Source organism: Trichosurus vulpecula, chromosome 1 (assembly GCF_011100635.1).
Source record: "Trichosurus vulpecula isolate mTriVul1 chromosome 1, mTriVul1.pri, whole genome shotgun sequence".
NCBI lineage: Eukaryota > Metazoa > Chordata > Mammalia > Diprotodontia > Phalangeridae > Trichosurus > Trichosurus vulpecula.
Window position 1 is genome coordinate 123855563 of NC_050573.1, and position 23050 is coordinate 123878612.

General features: G+C 40.6%; 1 protein-coding gene and 1 pseudogene across 1 annotated transcript; both read right to left on the bottom strand.

Moving 5' to 3' along the window:
* Nucleotides 1-3658: 3658 nt before the first annotated feature.
* Nucleotides 3659-10425, bottom strand: UTP23 (UTP23 small subunit processome component). The gene is made up of 3 exons (XM_036751685.1): nt 10050-10425; nt 6145-6319; nt 3659-4589 (listed from the first exon to the last, which is right to left on the bottom strand). The coding sequence occupies exons 1-3, from the start codon at nt 10235-10237 to the stop codon at nt 4179-4181; spliced, it is 774 nt and encodes a 257-aa protein (XP_036607580.1). The 5' UTR covers nt 10238-10425; the 3' UTR covers nt 3659-4178.
* Nucleotides 10426-19574: 9149 nt separating this feature from the next.
* The window catches only part of LOC118834479, a 9878-nt pseudogene continuing 6402 nt past the window's right edge, over nt 19575-23050 (bottom strand).

Genomic DNA, 23050 nt, shown 5'->3' on the forward strand with positions numbered 1-23050 from the left:
AGGCTGTGGAAAAGCTTAAGAGTAGTCCAGAGGAAGTGGACTCACCAATTAGCATAATGAGTGGCCTTGAGATCCTGACATATGAGGACTGGTTAAAAGAACTGCATGTGTTTGACATGGAGAAGGATAGACTTAAGTGAGACGTCATATTATGAACTCTCGTCAGTCTGTGAGTTCCTTGAGGGCAGGGTGCGTATTTTCCCTTTCTAACCCCAGAACTTAACACAGAGACTGGCACGTAGTAGGTGCTTAATAAATGTTTAACTTATTGACTTAACTGTCTTCAAGTATTTGAAAGGCTGGAAGATGGATAAAACTTATCCTGCTTGGTTCCAAAGAACAGAATCAGGAGAAATAAGTAGAAGTTACTAAGAGGAAAATTTAGGCTTAATGAAAAACAGTGAAAATTATTACAAAGTGAAGTGAGCTGTTTCAGGGGAGAGTTGGTTTCCCCCTCATGGGAGGTTTTCAAGCAAATGCTGCAGGACCACTTTTTAAAATTTTTTTCAACATTTTTATTTAAAGTTTTGAGTTCCAAATTCTCTCTCTCTCTGCCTCCTTCCCTCCCTGCGTCCCTGAGACGGTAAGCAATTAGATATAGGTTATACATGTGCAATTACATAAAACATGCCCATATTAGTCATTTTTTACAAGAAGACTCAAAAGGAAAAAAATGAAAGTGAAAAATAGCATGCTTCACTCGATATTCAAACAACATCAGTTCTTCCTCTGGAGGCAGATAGTATGCTTCATCATTAATCCTTTGGGATTGTCTTGGATCAATGTATCAATGAGAAGAGCTAAGTCACTCACAGATCTTCATTGAACAATATTGCTGTTACTGTGTACAAAATCTTCCTGGTTCTGCTCACTTCACTTTGCATCAGTTCATGTAAGTCTTTCCAGGTTTTTCTGAAATCATCCTGCTTGTCATTTCTTATAGCACAATAATATTCCATTATGATCATATACCACAACTTGTTCTGATTGATGGGCATCACTTTGATTTCCAATTCTTAATCACCACAAAAAGAGCTGCCATAAATATTTTTGTACAAATACGTCCCTTTCTCTTTTTTCAGATGACATGACAACTTTTTAAAGTATGTTGGAGAGGGAATTTTCAGTTATGGCTTGGAATAGATGGACACTGTGCTCTCTTCTAACTGAAATTCGGTGATTTTATGACTCAGCAGAGTGTGAAAAACAGGCAAATGACTTCGCTGCTTGGATTCTTGCAGTTATGAGTTCAACATTGGTACACTGTCATCAGCCTTTGTTCTTCCTGGTTTCCAAAGAAGTGTCAAGTGGATATCACTGGAGATAAGAGTAGGAAAGAAGACTTGTCCTCCCTTTCCCCCTCTTCCCTATACCTGGACCCTGGAGTGGTCCATCCAATTACCCATTGAGAGCCTCATTGCCACCTGACTCAGGCACCACAGAGAACCCAGCACTAATGAAGTTGCTGGTCAAAATTCTAAGGGAGTAACAGGAGAAATCCAACTGTTTTCCATAGAGTGGCAAGATGAGCTAGGAGAGTCACCAGTGTGGCAGCCTTCAGCCAGGACAGAGTAGTTCAGCTTCTGTCCCCACTATGTTCCAAGTAGTCTCTACAGGTATATATGAATAAAAATGGTAATGAATCACTTTGCAGTTGGACCTTCCAGTGAGGACTAGGAGGTCAGTTCCTGTCTTCTCCTTCCTGTATCAGTGGGTATAAGCCTTTGTTTGGTGCCATGCAGAAATGGTTCCTGGGATATGGAGTAGGTTGACAGCAATTATAAAAACCTTGCCTTCCCAGCCTAATACTATTCAGCACCTGTTACTGTCAAAGAATAATAGAATGTCAGAGCAGAAAGGGAAATTTAAATCTCATGTAGTCCAACACCCTCATTTTAAAGACGGAAAGTCCCATGCTCAGAACTGTATCTAAGAATTTTTGTCCCTGGGGCAAATGCTCCAGGTAAGTGGCATGAAGATCAGGGGATGAGGGTATGAAGAGACTTCAACCCAGCCCACCACAGAGGTGCTGCCATCAAGGCTTTTGATTCTATGATATATAAGTCCCAGACAAAATCCAGATCTCCACAGTTCAAGACCAGCAGAACGTCAAATGGTGTTGATAACTTTGAGATGATTTGGACATGTTAACAAACTAACCCCAAGGTGGCACAGAAAGGAGTTGGTCTGTTTCCCCCCAAAAAACCATAAAAGTGAGGCGTCAAATTCCTGCTCCTCCCACCCCTATCCCAGCATTCTTCGGTTGGGTCCATGCTGCCTACTGCTCCCAACTTTAATCAATGGGCAACAAACAGGAAAGCCTCAGGGAATATGGAGCACCTGAGAAGTTCCTTGAGGTGGAGGTGGGGAGAGAATGAGTTCCATAAATGACACATCACTTATACAAAGTCCCAAATGACAGGGATGGAATGTCCAGGCCTTTAAATGTCAGACTGAACATTTTGTGTTTTATCCTAAAACAGGAAGCCATCGAAGATTTCTGAATGACCTGGGTGACATAGCCAGATTTGTGTTTTAGGATTCTCAATTTGGCAGCTGTGAGAAGGATGTACTATTAGAAAATGAAAAGACTGGGGTATAGAAAACCAATTAGGAGGCTATTGCAATAGTCCAGGCAAGAGATGATATTGATAGGTTTTGTTTATAATATAAATCATTCCCTGAACATCTGCTGACAGCATTAAGTAGATGAGCTAATCAAGGACCACTATAATTTGTGATTATGACTCACTGAAGGCATTGTGAAGAAGATAAATATATCTTTTAAATTCTTTCCACAAAGATGTTTCCCTGCCAATCTATCAAAACTTTTTCATTATGCTTGTGCTTGTACTGGAAGATTAGAAGACTCAACATTTTATTATCTGTTGCAGTTTGTGTGGCTTTCTGAACCAGTCTCAGAGGGTAGAAGTGACGCTTATGAATGCAATGTGACTTGTCAGCTGATTTAGTGAATTTGGAGCATTTAAGTAGGTAAGGAGTATATCGACGAAAAAAATACGACCTCTATAGTTGAGTACAATTGTCTACAAAAAGCATAAGACATAGATTAACCACCATTGTGGCGTGGTGTGATTGGACTAGATCAGTTGTTGAAAGATCAAGGGCACTCCCCAGCATCACCAAAAACAAACAAACAACAACAAACCCAGTTCAGAAACCAGAAATCCAACAGAGAGTTTATGGGAAGTTTATGTTTATGGGAAGGCCCCACCAGGGAGGAAGGTTACAGGATGACTCAGTTCCCTGCTGTGATATTGTGCTTTAAGTTCTTTGCTGTTATAATGAAGCAGACTTAGTGGTTTGGGGATATAATTGCTATGTCAAATTGGAGTCATTCCTTTTGGATTTAATCCTCTGGTGTTTGAATAAATGGTTTACTTCTGCTTTCTATATGGAGAGTCTCTTATATCCTGTGATACAGAACTATACAGGCATAATAACAAACATCATAGATGTTGTGTTTATTGCCTTAATGATACAGATGTAAAATGAAAAGGCATCATTTGAACCTATTTAGGAAAAACAAAACTGTCACTGAAATTGAGTGTTATCAAGCATAAAATTATTATGAAATATTTTTGTACTATGAAATTTTAAGACTATTTTTAGAGGAAACCAATAAAACAATATAAAATAATTCTATGCATATATTAAATTTGACATTTCACTTTTCCAAAGTCAGTCATTTAACCCAGCTCCCAATCTAAGGGAAAAGAAGAATAATGACTTAATTTAATAGGTATAAATGTAGTTACTAATCTGGTGAACTAAGCATAAGGTAAAATCTTATTAACTATTCATTTTTAAGTCATATTTGTGCTTTGAACTTTCGGCTCACAATAAATTCTTAACATTTCAATAGACTGGTTTGGAGCTGCTAATTCCACAGCAACAATGAATCAAAGGAAACACATAACCTAACATGAATGACTGGGGAAGCCAAGGAGGTAAGAAACACAGGAGCAGAGGTAGAACAGTCATATTTTATATTCAATTCTTGCTCATCCTGATTTTATTTTTCAGGAGACAACCAACAGGTCCAGGTAAATTTATGAAGATGTCTTTAAATTTTCATCACAAACACTGATACAAATCATAAACTTTATTTTGCTTTAGAAATGAAGAGTTTAGTCTCTAAAAACTTTTCAGTTCAATTAGTCCACAGAGCTGCACTGTACTTCTTCACTGTGTTTCAATGGTGGCACAGAAAGTGCTTTCGTTCTATTTCTATTACGAATTCTTTTCCTTTTTTTCTTTTCAGGTGCAGAAGACTGATTTGAATCTTGCACCTTCTTCTTTTTCTTCAGACAGCTAAGAGGATTGGGACCACTGACACCTTTTCGTTTCCTCTTCTTCTTCTGTTCGGGGGTTTTCACTAGACCTTGTTCTTCTTTGAGTTTCTTGATACTCTGTTTCTGGTGAACAGAGACAAGATGCCCTGATTCCGTTGCTTTGACAAAGGAAATCGTTTTGGGAGAAGGTTTGTCCAAAACAACAGTGTTCTGAATGATAAACAAGAGAGGAACTCCAGGTTTTTTCTTTACTTGAAGAGATAAATTCTGGTCCTATGAAAAACAAATATTAATCAGGTATTATTCAGGAGCACATTACAACCTGCCAATAAAACTAAAGTACTCTGAAAGAAAACTCTTTCCAAAAACTTAGTATCACTAAAACTGAGAGTCTTAGTTTCACTTCTCAAACTATTATGTGCCAGTGCAGAAGGCATTTATCAAACATCTAAAACAAAGGTGAGGACAATGGGATTACTGGATACTTTCAAGTTTGGGAAAAGCAGATGGAAGTAAATGCTGGACAGAGTTTGTCAGCTTAAGCTATTGAAAAGCAAAAACGTTTTAACAAAAGCAGCATAAAACAATGTAAAAGAATATTTAAGTTAAATGTTATGAGGAATTCAGAGGAACAAGAAAAGATGAATACAGAGTGATGTAGGTGAAATTTGATGAATTTCACTGATCAATCTCAAAGGATAGATTTCTCTCCTCTCAGTACAGAGATAGTGGGGAAGGAGGATGCCACATGGTGACAGCTCCAGCTCAGGAGCCCCAAGCACTGAAGCTGCCCCAGCCGAAGGGGCTGCAGAGCCTAGGAAGGGGACAGGGCCATGTGGAGCCCCACACCTCCCAGGGGAGGGAAAGGTCTGTAGCACGGTCCACTTCTGTTAAGCGTCTGGCTGTATAAGTGTGTAAGGCGGTATTAGAGCACTTGCTGTCGGATGGGATGATTTTGTCAGCTGGTCCACACCAGGTAAAAACTGGCTTGAGGGGTGTGGCTTCAGCCCCCTAGGGTGCACTAAGGTTAATCAACACAAAGGCTGGGTGTTACTCCTACAGCCCCCTCCCACCCCAATCTCTTCTTGGATGGACAGTTAAGTTCTTTCTTTGCATCCTTCTCATCCTTTATTCCTCATCAGGCAATTCAGAAAATCCCTCATTTCATCCATGCAAGCTGTATTAACTCTTGCCCTGAAGATGACAGGGCAGGCTCCTACTGTGCTCTATGTAGTGTGGACCCTGAGGGCTCTGAATCTTTAACCAGAGTACAGAAGCTCAAATGGTGCTACACCCAGAAACTAACCTTCTGTGTGCTGCGCTCAGGCTGAGAGCAGTGGGGGGTGCGTACTGAAACTGCTGACATACATTCTTCTATTCCCCTTCTGAGTAGTAATAAAGTTGTGTTAACTACTATTCCAACATAGAGGGGGCTAGGTAGTACAGTGGATAAGGTGCTAGTTTCCTGGAGTCAAAAACACTCATCTTCCTGAGTTCAAATCTGACCTCAGATACTTACTAGCTGTATGACCCTAGGCAAATCACTTAATTCTGTTTGCCTCAGTTTCCTCATCTAGAAATGGAAATCGACTCCACTCATCTTTGGCAAGAAAACCCCAAATGGGTTCACCAAGAGTTGGACATGACTGAACAACCACCCCAATTCCTAGGCAGTTCTGCTGCTCTTCATCCAAATTCTCTGGCACTACAGCTGGTCTTGCTTAACTTTTATTTTAGAGGAGGGTTCAATGGGATTGGTGCATATTTGAAAATTACTGTGGTATAAAAAACAAAGCAAAGAATCATAATTTTTCATAGGCAACATTACCTGTGTTGCAACAAAAAAATGGTGAGGATTTCCATCTTCAATCATGGATAACAGACATTCTGCACCACTGACTGCATCTTTGAAATGGGAACAACTTCGAACCTGACATCTTTGTGCAATTAATTTTGCACCATATAATTCCTTCCCCAATGATTCTAATTCCTTTAACACACATCTGAAAAAGAAAACTGACTTTTAAATATCGGTAAGCATTTATAAGAGAAGCAGTTCTTTTGACATATGACAGTAAAGACAGGTTATATTTAGAATATATTTTTTCTTGCTTTCAAATAAAAGGTGTTAAAATTATACCGTTAGTCATAAATGCTATGTGGTAGATCCAAATTAATAATGAACTTAGAATGTTAACTTCTACCACCCCCATCTAAAAGAGAAAACCCTGGTTAAAAAAAAAGTCAATAAACAAGGAATTATTAAACACCTACTTATGTACCCAGCACTGAGGAAAGAAAGACAAAAATGAAAGTCACTACCTCAAAATGTAGTCTGTCAAGGGAAATAAGAAGTACATCAAAGCAGACACAAAATAACCTTGGATGGGAAGGCATTAGCAGCTGAGAGGGCCCAGGAGAAGCCTTTTGCAGAGCAGGGCTTGAACTGAGAAGCCTGGGACTACAAGAAGCTAGAAGGTAAGGTACTGCACCTCTATGTAGCCTGATATGGCCATATGTGGGAGGGGTGGAAAGGGCATGTAGGAGAATAATGTATAGAGACTAGAGAAGGAAGAAAGTGGTCAGATTGCCAAAAGTTTTAAATGTCAAACAGAGGAGTTTATGTTTGATCCCAAAGATAAGAGTAGACTACTAGAGTTTGTTGAGTGGAAGAGGAGAGGGGGAATGACATGGTCAGATCAACATTCCACAAAAATTATTTTGGTGGTTGTGTAATAGAATGGATTGGAGTAGCAAGAAGCTTGAGGCAGAGAGACTAATCAATCAAACCCAATAAGCACCTACCATGTGCTGGGCATTGTGCTAGTAGCTAACAACACAAACATAAGGAATAAATAATCTGTAGGCTACTGCAATAGTCCAAGAGAGATGACTGGGGCTTGAGTCGAAATGGTGGTAGTGTGAGTGGAGAGAAGACGTTATATAATTAGAAACAGTAAGATCTGATGACTGATTAGATATGTGAAGTGTGTAACAGTAAGAAGTCAAGGATTACAATTTTGTAAATGTGGTTGACTAGGATAGCAGTATCTGGGGCCAAGAATAAGGAAATTAGTTCAAAAGACAGGTGAGTAGGAGAAGATATATAAATTCTGTTTTGGACATATTAAGTTTGAGATGTCTATGAGATATCCAATTTGAAATATCCAATAGGCCGTTAGTAATGAGTGACTGGAGGTCAGAACTGAGACCTGCAAAGAAATTATCCTTGAAACCATGAAAGCTAATTGGTCACTAAGTGAGAGAGTATAGGAAAAAAAAAACGGTTATTGTGGTACATCTACAGTTAGTGGACAAGATATGAAAAATGAACCAGTTAAAGAGTACTGAGAAGGCACAGTCAGGTAGAAGAACAAAGAGTGTGGGAAAAAACAAAAACCCAGAGAGGAGAAAGTCTAAGAGGTAAGGTGGAATTGTGTCAAATTCCAAAAAGACATCAGAAAAAATGAGAAAATTCCCTTGGATTTGGCAAACAAGTAACTGGCAATTTGGGCATAATAGTTTTAAATGAGTGATAAAGTCGGAAGCCAGAATGCATGGGGGAAAAACCATATCAAATATAAAGATAAACATGCATTACAAATTAGGTAAAATAAAATGCTTATATTTTTATATATAATGTATGTGTTAGATATACGTACAGGGTGTCTAAAGTCCGCGTGCAATTTACAAATTACAACTATTTTAAATTGCACACAGACTTTATGGACACCTTTACAAGCATGTTCTATGAGAACATCAGATAGGAACAAGTAGGCTTTCAAAAGCCATACTCAACAATGGACCACATCTTTACCATTTCACAGTTAAGTCAAAGACACAGGGAATATAAGATCCCATTGTGCTTATTATTTGTTGATTACAAAACACTGCCTTTATAGGCTTTTTTACGAGGTGTCATCTATACAAAAATGATGACCATTGACTTCTTTGGAAGAAACAACCTTATTCAATAACTTTGATAAGGCAAGGCCTACAAAATACTTGCCCAAGGTATTATTAACAGTGTTGGAGAAGATCCAGCGCACAGCACAAATCAAAGGGGGAATCCCTAGATAAAAAGGTTTTCCATGTGCTCCTGTTGGGAGGTCACTTTGTGCTGGATTGCCAGTATAATGTCATCCTTGAATAAATTCTAATTTTCTTCAAATTTGATACTGTTCTTGTCTTTGCTTTAATATGAATGTATGTATATGTATGTAGGATAAGAAGTTCAAATGGGAAATGAGTTGGGCCCACAATTATATAGGAGGAGGAAAACAGCCTGAATTGCTTTTATTGGAAAGCTAAACAATGCTATGAGTAACATTACAGTATCTGGAGATTCATAAACAATTATCACACAAAAGGTAATGGAAAGGCAAGTGAGGGGGTGGATAGGTTACTTATACTGAAGAATAACTTCGTATAGGTCATTAAATCTCACTGGGCCTATTTTCCTCTCTAAAAGGAAGTGGTTAGACTACATGCTCTCCGGAATTTTATTCTCATTCCAACTCTAAAGATAAGACAGTTGGCCCTCATACACAGATAACTAACAATGAAAATCAAATTACATGGTGAGTGCAATTGAGAGATGGGAAATAAAGTGCTTTGTGAGGTGCAAGGAGAAAAAAACATCATTATCACCAAGGAACCTATGGAAAGGCTTCAAGGAGAAGGATCACTTGAGTGGGGATTTAGAGAATAGGTAGAAATACAACAGGCTAACTGGAGGAAGGACATTCCAGGAATTAGGTCCATGAAGGCAGAAACATTTTATCTAAGGTATGTAGGTTTCCAGTTGTCCAGTACAGTCCTCAGAAACGTCTAATGAATGTGCTAAATGAATGCATGAAGTAAGAAAGGGTCTGTTCCTACCCACAAACAGCTTAATCTTTTATGCTATAAATATTACAGAATAGTCAACAAGAGACCTAAAATTTCATCTCTTAAGCACTTCAGACTGCCACTTACATGCTTTAGGAGGCTGTTTCTACAGCAATAATAAACTCTTAGACCACCTGACTTTTTTATCTGTATCCTTAACACCTGCCACAGTGCCTGGCACACGGCAGACACTTAAACGATTGCTGACCAACTGACTGATGGCTAAACTTCTGGTGCTTGGCCTCTTTGCACTCCAGTAAACCCTTCCTAAGGAAAATGGAAGCTTTTCAAAGGTGGCTAAGTGGAGAAGCACACGGAGTGCTAGGTTCGGGGTCGCAAAGATCCGAGTTCAAATCCGACCTCGGTTAGCATAAGTGTGATGCTGGCCGGGTCCCTCCCTCGGTCCCGGTGTCACCGCCTTTACAATGCAAACTGAAACGGCCCGGCCTTTCAGGGTGGTTGGGGCACTTCGGCTTCTCATCCTCAGTTTCTCAATCGGTAAAATAAGGATAACGGCACCTCCTTCAGGGGTCAAATGAGATGACGCCCCACTTCGAAGTGAAAGCGCCACACAAATACTAGGTTCGGTTCCTCCGGCAGTCTTTACAGAAGCCAAGGCAAACTTTGAACCAAAATGAGATAACGGGGGAGACTTTAGTGGCTGGGCGGATCATGCCAGAGAGACGGATCTTTGGAGCAGAGGAGGACGCGGGAAAATTACAATACACGCCCCGCCCCCCAACCGGAGATTTTCATACCACTTAAGTTAGAGGACCCGGACAGCCTGACCCCTCCCCCGGCACGCCCCTCGGCGCTCCCCCAGCGCCCAACGCCCGGGCCCACCTGGTGGTGCAGAGCTGCGTCTCCCCCATGAGGTAGCGGGGCAGCTGCTCGCGGAGCTGGATGCGGCCCCGCAGCGCCGCCTGACAGAACGTGCCGTCCAGGAGCAGCTGGTACGGCTCCCGGACGCCAAAGTTGTAGCGGAAGAAGCCCAGGTGCTTCTTCGCGTGCTTCTGCCGCGTGATCTTCATGGCCTCTCGGCCGCGCGCTCACAAAAGAGAGACAGAGACGGCCGCCCCAGCGTCGGGAGCGAGGCCCGGAGCCGCAGGCCGATACACCAACAACCGGAACCGGCTTCAGCAGGAAGTGAGGCTCGTGCCTCCCGTTTCCAGCCGGCCGGAAGCTCCGCAGGAAAACTTGCCATACGCTAGCCCTCAGCCCGAAGCGTGCTTCTTTTGCGACTGCGCGCCGCCGAAAGGGCGTGGCAATAGAAGGGTGGAGCTTGAATCTTGAAGCACCGCCCACTGATGGCGCAAGCGCAGTTTTTTTACCTCCTTTCTGCGAGGGCGGGGGCGGGGCGTCACTGGCCCTAGCTCTGGCCCTGAGTTAACTGGAACTCAACTGTGGAGTGTCAGTGCTTCCACCGTCATACAGCGTACACACATGCGCAAACGTACATTAGGAATAGAGATCATAGGATCATAGGTCTAGAACTGGAAGAGAAGTTTAGAGTCGAGTTAAGGCAACAAGTATTTATTGCTTGCTGGTAGACACTTAACAAATATGCTTGTTGATCAAGGGACTGATGCCCAAACTTGCGGTGTTGTGCCTCTTTGTGCTCAGGTATTGATCCTAAGAAAAAAAAGAAGTCCTTTAAAGGCAGATAGGTGGAGCAGCGCAGGAAGTGCCAGATTTGTAGTCAGAAAGACCTGTGTTCAAATCTTGTCTGCCAGGCACTGTTAAGGGCTGAGGATACAAAGAAAGGAAGGTCTTTATGAGCCACTAGTTTTCATAGTTACTGGAATATTCAGTCTTCATTATTATTCTTCAAATATGATACTGCCATGAAGCAAAGGGGTAGGACCCAGAAACTGCGTGCTGTCCTTCAGGCCTTTGATGCACAGAGGGCTAGGAGTGTCTGTATTCACTAGTAATATAAGGGGTCTCATAACATAGTGGTTATCACTCCCTAGTAAGAGAGGGACAGTGTGGTGTAATGTATATCATGGTAAACTTGGGAAAAATTTCAAGTTCAGACTACAGCTCTGACATTTCCTAGCTGTGTGACCTTACTCGACCTGTCTAAGCCTCAGTTCTCTGATTTCTAGAATGAGGGAACTGGATCCAAATAACCCCTGAAGTCCCTTTCAGCCCTAAACCTATGATCCTAGTACTTTTCCCACACTGCCCTCAAATCAAGGCTCAGCTCCCCTCCTACAGACTCACATAATTCAACCTCTCTGACCCATTTTCACCTCACCCCAGACTCTTTCCACTCCAGGTGGCATTCTAGACTCCCTCACCTCCTTTTTCTGCTTCATTTTGAAGCTTCACTGAAACCCTAGAATTTACACACAAGAAGAACCCTCCTCTACTCCTCCAGATGCTCTTTCCCTCTTTCATTGCATGCCTTCTCCCATTGAGGACTTCCACTTAAGGTGGGTGCCCTGGCTAGCCATGACTCATTCCTCTACAAGCTCCCCACTCTCCAGACTTTCTCCATTCAAGGCACCCAAGTACTTTCTCCCATTCTCACCCTTGTCAACCTCCTTTTCTGTGTTGTCTTCCTTCACTAGAATGTATGATCCTGATGGCTGGGACTTCCTGTTTTTCTGTTTGTATTTGTATTTTGAACACTTAGCAAAGTTCTTGGCACATAGTAAGTGCTTAATAAATGCTTGCTGACTTGACTAGTGGAAAGAATTGTGGGCTAAGATGGTGGTGTCAAACTCTAATAGAAATGGAGTCCACTAAGCTATACACAAGGAACTCTGCAAGTACATATTCATTTAGTTTAAAAATGTAATGTAACCGTTGTCTATGGGGCTCTGTCCTTATTGGTGGAGATGAATGCCTTACCCTAAATGAGGAGTGGAGCAGAGGAGACAAGAGCAGGAAAGCTCCAGCCTTCTTCAGTTCTCTTTGAGACCCTTCAAGGGTCAGGTCCTCTTCAAGTTTTGAGGCACTTCAGGTGCTTCTGGTTTCCACCTTTGAGAAGATAGAAGAGGCCAACCTCACTCCGGCATGCTGAAAAGACACTGGGAAGATGTGAGGAGCTGACAGCCTCTGTCGTGTTGGCCCTGTCCCCACATTGCTACTCTAGAGACCTCTTGAGTGAAAGCAAGAATGGTCTGTATTGGTTGAGTTGAGCTATTGCATTCCCAATAGAAGAGCTCTTACATTCTGTATTATCTGATATATATTTTCCTATGTATATCTTCTCTGATCTCTGTTTTGCTGTGGTTTAGATAAATGGGTTTCTTTGCTATTTGCTATGTGTATTCATTGTGGATCTGGTCTTAGGTGGCGAAGGGGTCAAGCCTTGGATATAGAGCTTGGGATCCACCTTCTCCCCGATAATGATGACAGAATTCAGAAGTTAGATTGAACCCAATCATATCTCCTAGACTAATAATATTTAAGGGAACAGATAGATATAGTTCTAGTCTAGGACCTCTGAAGAGAGCAGAGTAGCCTCTGACCCCAACTCCCTGCTTCCTCTCCTGGCAAGAATTAAAGTCTTCTTTAGACAAAGAGGCGTCAGGAAAAAGCTAGAGATGTCTATTTTGCTGAGCCACATATGTGATACCCCTCACCACCAGTGGGCCTCTCTACACTTAGGGCCTTTCCCTACAGAAATACTACCTATGTTTTATTGTATCTTTATTTATTTTGTTAAATATTTCCCTATTACATTTTAATCTGCTTTGGGGACACTCAGAAGTCTTGTGGGCTGTATGCAGCCACTAGGCTACTGTGGGTTTGACACCTCTGGACTAAGAGACCTGGGTACTAGTACCAGTACCTGTGTGATATTGGACAATTTTCTTAAAATCTCTCAGTCTCAGAATTTACTTATCTGGAAAAAATGGGGGGAAAGGAAGGGAGGGAAGGGACTAGAGAACCCTTCTAGTTCAAAAATAGTAGGATAAACATTATGTATTTTATATGTACCACATCAGAGAGCAAGCTGATCAGCCTTTCCCTATCAGTCTTTCCAATAAAGCTTCACAGTAGAGACAAAGATGGAAAGAACTGAAATAGAAAATGTAAGAGAATTCGAACTTTTTAACCAGGGGAGGAGAGAAACCATGAGAAGCATTCCTTGTCCTCCATTTGATTTCCTGAGAAAAGACTTTAATAGTCAGACCTCACCCTGTTTAGTCATGCACCAGGTCCAGGATCAGAAAGGGAGAATACACACAAATACAGAGAAAAGTAGGAATTGTAACCAAATCAGAGTGATCAGTGCCTGTTGCAGTAAATAGAGTGGGGACCAGAACTGAGCTAGAGGAAGAACACCATTGGTAGGAGCCAATCAGAGTCTTCAGTGTCTAGCCTAGACAGGGGATTCCAGGAGTGCCATGAATCCTCCCCTTCCTGCAGAAGGTAGAGAGGAATGTTTGGGAATCAAAGCACCTTGACTTTGTTTCCTTGAGCTTGAGGGTTTACCTACAGACAAAGTGGGGGTTGGTGATGCCTCATCTATGAAGAAATCGAAGACTCCCTGCTCACAGGAGTTAATTAGATGTATTTGGCTTTATTTCTTTCTGATATTATGATTAAAAACACATACAGTTTACACCTTTGCATATGACTTCAGTTGAAATACAGCAGAGACAGCACAAGGGTATGGTTTTTCAAAGTGTTAAGTAGAAACAAGGAGCCAAGAGTCTGTTGATTAAATCTACATTAGACCTTTAGACCAGAGTTTTTAACCTGGGGTCCATGGTCTGGCGTGTGGTGATAGAGTTCAGGAATTTCATGAACTTGGGAGAGGAAAGAAATCACATCTTTAGTTTCACCAACCTTTAACTGAAATTTAGTATGTCCCTCCATTATTAAATTTTTTTTAAAAATCATTCTGAGAAGAGGTCCACAGGCTTCACTAGACTGCCAAAAAGTCCTTGACAAAAAAAAAAAAAAACTACCTTAGACTAACAAGCTTAGTACTGCCAGCCACAAAGGGGGCACAGCAAGGAGTGAGAAAAGTTGCTTAGCTCTTAGCCAGCAAGAGCTTGATTTTACCCCAGGGAGCCCTCTGGCATTGGATGGAGCATAGAGCCGTTAAGGATGAATATTAAGTTGAAAACATTTGGTCCTATCACTGAGAAAGTTCCGGCAACTAGCAACCTTTGATGGTTAAATATTTTTTAAGCCCTAAGCCTATGTTGGTAATTTGTATGACTTTCCTGTATTCAAGACATAGTTGGACAGGCAGTTGAGTAGTAAGTGATTGTTTACATCTGAAATAGGTTATTTACTGATCTAACCACTTTCAGCACTATCATTTCCAGAATTGCTTAGTAATTTTTTTTTTTTTTTGCTTTGTGGGTTGTCATGGCCAGAGGATTCACCACCAAGTGAATTCCAAGTCATTCAAAGAGCATAGGATAAAACTACAGTAGGCATGAGTAGGCTGTAACTTATTACCAATAATGAATTCCATAGCTGAACCGGGGTAGAGGATGCCATAAGAAGGTTGTACAACCAGAAAAGGAGGTAGCAAAAGCAAGAGATAACCAATGACTAATCTCCAAGCTCCATTGGTATCCTTGCAAGGCCAAGATATTTAGAAAAATGTCCCCATTTTGTTGAGCAGCATCTTGTGACTATTTTATAGGAAGATATGAATGAAATTCTCAAAGGATTAGAAGGCTTTGATATATTTCAACGTGTACTGTTGAAAGGAGAACTCATATCTATGTGGGGTCACAGATCAATAGTACTAAGTAGTAGTTAGGTTTAAGACAATCCTTCCTTCTATTAAGAGACTGCAATTTAGCAGCATTTGTTGATTCACTCCCTTGCTTTAGGCACCGGCAATAATCATCTCTATCTCTCTGTAGGTTATTCATTTGTACAGAATATTAATAATCTATGAAGCATGTGAAATTATTTTTAGTAGTACTGGGGATAACATTGTAGAGAGAGCTGTGTGGACACAAGAGTCACTCCAGAGCAAAATTGTGTATCTGAATATTGTTATTGGAATCCCTTTATCTTCTCACCCAACCTCCAATGGTATCTTCTCCAAATTCCCTTCTGCCTCTTCTCCCCACACCCTCTATTCTATCCTGCCTCTTAGTTCTACTTATCCCTGCTAATTTGTTAAGTGATGGCTAATAGTGGATGAAATCTTAAGTACTGTCCCTTCCTTGTGCTCTTTAAGTCTATTGCCCAAACTCACTTTATAAGCCAGTTAGTTCTATAAAGAGTTCTTTATTGTTTTTCCTTGAATAGGGTCCAAGGTGAACAAATTTTGACCTATATTGAATAGGGTTTTTAAGGAAGATATAATCTAAATACGGAGCATTCATTCTTAAATCACAAAATCACCAAACAATTTAACACAGTTCAGTATGCTTAGTTAAAGCAAAAGGCCAGAAAGCAGAAATTTTTATTGGTAAATGTGTTTGCAAATGCCTGTAGTCCGGTAGAGGGGATGTCTGGCTACCTGGGCTCCAATCCTGGTTCTTTTACTTTCCACTGTGGATCTTTATCAAATCACTTAAGTGCTGTGGGTCTCCATTTTCTCATTTATAAAATGAGAGGCTTGGACTACATAACATCCATGGTCCCTTCTAGCTCTAAATTTATAAATGCTATATTTTCTATTTCTTATAACCTTATTCTATGTATTTTCTCACACAGATGGTGGGGAATGGGAATTCAAATCATTTTCAAGGTAAAGCTAACCAAACTCTCTTCATATTCTGTAAGAATTCGACATTTACTTTTTTCTCTCTTTTGAAAATATAAAAGATAAGACTGATTTCAGGATGACAGTTGGAGACATCTCCTATTGGGAAAGGCTAGTTAACAGCTGGGCTCCCAGCTCCATGGCCAAAAAACAACAGGGATGTGTTTATGTCAGCCAGTTGTCAATTAAGGAAAGTGAGCTGAATATCTGCATGTTGGTGAGACAAATATAAGGGATTTTTTTCCCCCAAAGCAAATGACAACTACTAAGAAATGCCTTTCTGAGAAGAGGATTCAAGGGATTTCTGTTTGCCAAAGACATCTTTAACCCAGACAGGAATGAAGGCAATACCTGAAGTTAGAGCGTAGTCAGTGAGTCGTCTGGCTATAAATTCAGGCTAGCAAATCTGTTTGGCATGATGGATTGATTATATGGGTGAAACAGTAAGTACAGAGAACATCTGTTGTTATCAGGTTAGTTGAACAGTATTCAGTATACTGTAACTAATTTGAATAATATTTTGCATTGGAACTGTATTGCAACATACTTAATAGAGTTAATTAATGTGGTAAAAACAAAAAAAAGGTAGCATAGGGAGAAGAAAATTAAGAAATGGAGGCAACAGGGGAAATATGTTTTAATAAGCTGTTTGGGTTGAGATTTAGCATCATAGATAAAATTGGAAGAAAGGTTCATTCTGTACAGAGTCTTTAATTTAGAGATCATTAAAATGTTTCAGAGATACTAAGTCATTAGCTGATTCCTGTTGGGTAAACAAATACTTTTGTTTGGTTATTTTTAATAGTTAAAAAAGTTCAAGACAGTAGAATAGGTTTAAAGTAGATTTTCCGAAAAGAAAACTTTTTTGAGGCAAGAGAATCAGATCAATGTTTTGGTTGTTTTGTGTAGATGTGATTGTGTGCGTGTGTGTATGTGGGTGTGTGTGTGTGGGGGGGGTGGTTTGTCCTTCATTCTCGAAGAAGACCATGACATCAGGGAGATAATGACATGACTTGGCCATTGAATTTGATTTGAGTGAGGGAGGGATGTCACCAGCCTCACTTTCTCCTCCAGAACCATCTGGGTCTAGTGGCCAGATATAGATCAGGACAACCAGAAATGGCCTAGGATGCAGTGAGAGTACTTGTCCCTTTTAAGGTAAGGTTTTTTCAAGTTTTCACTTTGTGTGAGGCAAAGTCCATTCAGTGAATAGGCCTCTTTAAGAAGTGAGTCAGGGGATGGCCCCTTTAATAAAAAAAAAATCAAACAGAATGGGGAAGACCCTTAAGGTTGCTGGCCAAAAGAGACACAGTTACTATTGTTTACTCTGAGCCAGGAAAGCCTAAAAAATAACTGTTAGGCTGTGCTCAGGCAGGAAAGGGACCTATTGTTGTCTGATCAATGAGTTCCAGGGTATAGTATTGGTATAGGGAATTCCTGGTGAGGAAAGTCCCTCTACCAATGCAGTTATATCTTCTATGCAATTTACTGTCTTAGACAGTAGATTGGGGCACTGAAAGGTTAAGTGATTTGCCTAGGGCAACGCAGTCAATATGTGTCAGAGTCAGAATGTGAATCAAGTCTTTCAGCCTCTGAGGATAGCTCTTTATCCACTGGACCTCACTGCCTCTCATTGATGGGGGCACGGTGGGAGGTGAGAGGGAGCGGGAGGGAATCTCACAAACCAATTTCTTTATGCATTATTGTACTCATTTCAAAAATAGTTGGCATATTCCAGTTTTTATCTGCAAAAAGTGGGATTCCTAGTTTCAAGAAGTCTAACATATTTTTGATAATCTAGCTGAATGTAATTTTAAGTCTATTATTTGTAATTGGATCACACAGACAGCAGCATTAGATACATGATTTTACACCAAAATAAAAGTACAATTTAGTGCCTTCACAAATGTTTCTGATGCAAAATCATCTTTGTGCTATTTTGCAATCCAAAAATCAAAAGACCTACGGGAAAATGTCATCTACTATATTTTATATGTTGCAGCAAATTTAAGGACTTTCTTTTCAGTTGTTGATACTTTCTCCTTTCATCTAGCTCTGCAAACTGAATTTTTTTAATGGCCTCCTTTTGCAGCTATGCCTTGACCATAACCTGCTGGTACCTCAGGCAAATCTTAAGTTGTTGTGGTTCTTATTGTTGTTTGTCCTTCTGTCTCAAAGAGGACCATGACCTCAAGGAGGTAATGCCATGACGTGCAAGTGAAATCAATTTAAATGAAGAGAGGGTTGTGCAAGTATAAGTAACCAAAATTCACAAAATTAAATGGAAAATAATTATGCTATGGTATAGAGATATTGTTATGAGGATCAAATGTGATAATATTTGCACAGTGCCTGATACATAGTAGACATTTACTAAGTGCTTGGTCACTTCTCCCCCTTCCAAGAGACTCATGCTGTCCAAGAACTTTTCTTTTGCTAGAAGCCTGGGTCCCAGAACTCTTAAATTTAGGGTTGTTAGTGAGAAAACTCAGGGGATACGTTGCCCAAGAAATCTCATTTTTCTTGCTAGAAGTCTGGATTTGCGGATTGAGCTGCTCAGGAACCCTCCTGTGTTTTACCCAGGAGCCTGTTGTTCCAAATCTCTAGATGATTCTTTGTTAAAATGGTGCTCAGGACCTCTTATTACTAATATTATGCGACGACTCTCTCTGTGGCTCCCACATGAGGTCATGTGGACCTCTGCCACTGCCTCTGAAGGGCTCATTCCTGGCATTTAGAATTCAGGAACTTTGAATCTCCTCTAAGGCCATTGGTATGGGAACACATGCAATTCTTGTGCTTCTCTGCCCATGATAGCCATTAGTGACTCCCAGGGAAGAACTGTTACCATCACCCTCACTGCTGCTCTTAGCTCTGTCACTCAATTAGGCTCTCACAAAGGGCACAAGGAGAAAAGTACAACCCTACAACTGATTCCCCCCATCCCCCACCAACCCCCCTTTTTAGCACCTTGCAAAAAGCTGTATCTCTATCTGCAAGTTTCCCAACAACAGTATAAGTCAACCAATTTCATATCCAAATAATTGACACAGTGGGCAAAATGGCCAACTCCATGCTTTTTTCTTTTATCTTCAACATCAAATCTTTATTTGAGGGAAACAAATATATTTTGTTCATGATTAGACTGTTGTCCTAGATAAAAGTCATCTGGACAGGAATCAATTCCTAAAATCTTCTGCTAGTCTGAAGAGGAGGAAATAGATGTAATATTTGAGTCCCACTCCTTTCATTCCACAAAGGAAAATGGATGGATGCATGAAGAGAACAATGCTGAGACCTCAACGTTCTTGTAGTTTGTTTATTTCTTATAACAAATCAACCCAGAATTTATTGGGAATAGATTCCAACTGGATACCCACATCCAACACAACTATACTGAGACATACCCAAGAATCAGGGCACTTGGGGCATTATGGAAATGGTCTGGGGAAGGAATACTTAACTGGACTAGACTTGGCAGCATTTAAAATTTTGTTTTCACAAATATTCTATGTTGGCTCTCTCAGTTCCAAATAAGGCCTAGAATGCCAGATAGAGACTATATTTATTGGGAGATATGGAAGAACTCCATTTTCACATCACCATTCTCCTTTCATTATTATCAGTCTATCCTTGCCAGGGCAAGGATACTCTCAATAAGGTTATCACCTCCTTTGAATGTCATCTTCATTTTGCTCCAAAGTCTTTCCCTTTGTTTCAAGGACACAGGGCAATATGAAAATCACACCAAGGAGGCCAGAAAGTCAGAAAGTTTCATACGGAGTAAGAACATCCATAAAGCTTTTGAATTCTCTTTGAAAAAAAAACAACATAATCCAGCTGGTCAGAATGTAAGCTCCACTGGCTACACCCTTAACTTGGAGAGGGAATATTTCTGACATCCCTAGCCAGGGGCTGGAAACCTAAGCCTAAAGAAAAATCTATGAGGAAGAATCTCATGCTAAACCTCTCTGGCCACAGCAATCCAGAGTTCACTCCTACAGATTCTGTGTTCAAGTATGTGAGGAGATCAGGATGTGAAGAGTTGTTAGGAATATGAAGATTAATTTTAAAGTAGATACCAAACATTATGGAACTGAGATCCATGATAACTTCTGACAGCAACAGGAGTAGCTTCCAGCCAGCTCTTATACCAAGACCACTTGCAGGATCTCCACGATGACTGAGACAAGGCTACTTTCTTTAAAGTTGGCTTCTTCAAAAATGGTCTCTGTATAAAACAACATTGCATTGATCCTTTAGAAATGCTGGAAAGTCATTAGTAACATACTGATGAGAAATGACTTGTAAGTAGCTGGGTTCTTTAAACTTGCCAAGTGAAATCCATGGTCCACATGATTATACTCCTGTTTCACCTCCTGCTTCTCTTATACTTCCTGTTCTGATCTAGCCCCTGCTGAATCATTATTACAACCATTACTTCCTGTTTCTTATGCATAATCATCAGGAACCTTGCTTGGGGGGTCAGGCATGAAACACATGAGGAGCAGTATGAAGAAAGGTGGGAGGCAGCCAAGCATGGCGAGCAAACATCATTCCAGGCCTAGCTCTGCAACTAAGCTCTCAGTGATGGCCATCAGCTAAGTTACATGAGCCAAGCATTCCTTAGATTTATGGTAGGATATTTTAGATATATACCAGAAAAACAAGGGACATGACCCTCCTCAGCTAGGCCTGTGAGAAGGCAACCTCCATATGGAATCCATATATGCTCTGGGCCCCAACCACCGTGGTAAAGACACCAACAAATGACACTATTCAGAACATCAGGGTCAAGTTCTTTTCAGCCTTGTCTATTAGCCAGCCACCTAGTATACCTCCTACAGCTGCTGTCAGAGTCCCTATGGACCCAAATAAGGCGGCCTTGGCATCCAGGTAGAGGGCTGGGTCCTAGCTGCTACAGGCTTGGGATGTCTGAGGCACTATAGTCTAGGACTAAGCTGAAGTTGACAGGACCCGGGGTAGTGGCAAAGACAGCCAGGAAGAAGCCCCATGACCAGGGGCTCTCAGGCCTTGCTCCCCTGCCCTGAATCCAGGGCCCATACCATCCAGCAGCCCTCCTACATCCAGGAGCCCAGGGTCCAGATGGAGCTTCTAGAGGAGGACCTAGTCCATATTTTCCTTCTTTTCTTTCTTCTCTTTCTCTTTCTCCCCACCTCTCTTCGTTTCTCACACACATATACACAAATGCAAACCAATACATATGCTTCAATAATATAACTTATGAAATGGGAAGTCAGAGATGTTTCCAGTTATATTCCAAATATTAGCTTTTAAACATCTGATCAAATGCCCCCAAGTCAGCAAAGTCTATGATATTCTGGACTGAAAGAATCTTCATGAACATTAAACACTAAGTCAGCATATTGCTGGGGACAAATAATAATTATGCTGTGGTTTTATTTTATAACAGCAGTGGTCATATGTATGTGTGTTTCTACAGACACTAAGCTGACTGAAAATATCTGATCTTGAATAGATGAAACAGGATTAATTGTCTCCAGAAACTGTTTCTGTAAAATCACATCAACTCTGAAACTCACATCTACTCAATACCCTTGGCCCTGTGACTCCTCAGTGGTGGACGCTGGAGTCTCCTCTCAGATCCTCCATCCAAGAAGGGAGCCCATCTCAGAATTGCCCACCCAGTTCAAGATTCCAGAGCACCCAACATACCCTCCTGCCCTCCCCCACCGCTTTTTATGTGCTATCTCCCTCATCAGATTGTGAGCTCCCTGAGGGAAAGGACTATTTTTTATTGTTGTTATTGTTGGGGTTTTTTTTTTGGCTTTTCCTTGTATCTGTAGCATTTAGCACAGAGCCTGGCACATGTAGGCACTTAATAAATGTTGACCGATTGACTGATTAGTTTCTCCACTCACTTCTTTGTCAATAGAGTGCTAGATATCAACCCAATACACTTGTGTTTTATTGCTCCCTTTTGTTGTGTTTTTAATTTTGTCTAAGAATGTCTATTACTCCAAGGAAATATATGAAAGTTGTAATTCCTTAAGAGTGCATTTCAATGACTGTTACAAATTGCAATGGCTCTAGATATGGGGAAGTCAAGTGTTTCAAGAATCATTCATGCCCTCAGGAGGAGAAAAATCAAATCATAAAAGTATGTTAAAAAATTAAAAACAATGCCCAGAACTGATAAATGATTGCTACAAAACAGCATAATTAATCCTCAGGAGAAAACAACAAAGTCCTATCAGAAGGAGATGGCAACCAGAGTGATTATTGCTAATTCCTCTACAATGCAGCCTAAGTTTCTTGAAGTTGGAAGAACAGTGAGAAAACCAGCAATAAGATAGCTGCTAACTGCTGCTGTGCAAAAAAAAAAAAAAAAAAAAAAAAAAAAAAAAAAAAAGTTAGTGGCAAGAAAACACAAAGATAGAAGATTGGGAAAAAGGTATTTTTTTCCGATAAAGCTCACTTTTTTTTTGTTCAGGGCTATACAGAAAACTTGTCAAAAGTTGAGGTGAATCTGCAACATCTGGGCATTTACATCAGATTGTTAAAATACATTCCAAAATGTGTTGTCCAGTATTTTCCTGCAGAAGCAACCCTATAGTGCATTAGCATTGATATTACTGAACAGAGGGAATGTGGGACTGTTTTATGGAGAATTCTGGGGAAAGATGCTAGAATGAAAGGCAAGGGAGAGGCTGCAGTTTTGTCCTCCATCTTGACACCATGTGTACTTTTTTTCAGATTTGAGCAATTAGCCTGTTACTGATTTGTGCTCCTCTGGGTTCCCTACAAAGACTGAGAGGCAGCTGTGGTTACTGCTCCCATTAAAAATGCTGTTGAAAGAGACAAGTTTGATGTGATGACCTCAACTGCCCCTTAGAGAAAATATCCATTCCCTGTGACTGAGAGAAGAAAGCAACAGTCAGTTCTCTGTTGCAGCTGACAGTGTCCCTTCTGTGAATCTGATTTGAGTCACATTGAAATGGGCTATAATCAAGGCTAGACCTGGAAAAATGGACTGTCCATCAAATATATATATCTCTCTCAAATGTGATGAGTAGTTTCATGGTGAAAAATTAAATAACGTGTCATAATCTTGTGAACTCAATGCCAACTTGTATAAAACATATAGTTGCAGCAAAAA

What these genes read in the sequence shown, in the direction of transcription:
- UTP23 (XM_036751685.1), bottom strand. Translation starts at nt 10,237, where the DNA reads ATGAAGATCACGCGGCAGAAGCACGCGAAGAAGCACCTGGGCTTCTTC. An exon ending in ACGCAGCTCTGCACCACCAG is followed by an intron (nt 6,320 to 10,049) that starts GTGGGCCCGGGC and finishes TTTCTTTTTCAG; the next exon opens with ATGTGTGTTAAAGGAATTAG. An exon ending in ATTTTTTTGTTGCAACACAG is followed by an intron (nt 4,590 to 6,144) that starts GTAATGTTGCCT and finishes TGTTTTTCATAG; the next exon opens with GACCAGAATTTATCTCTTCA.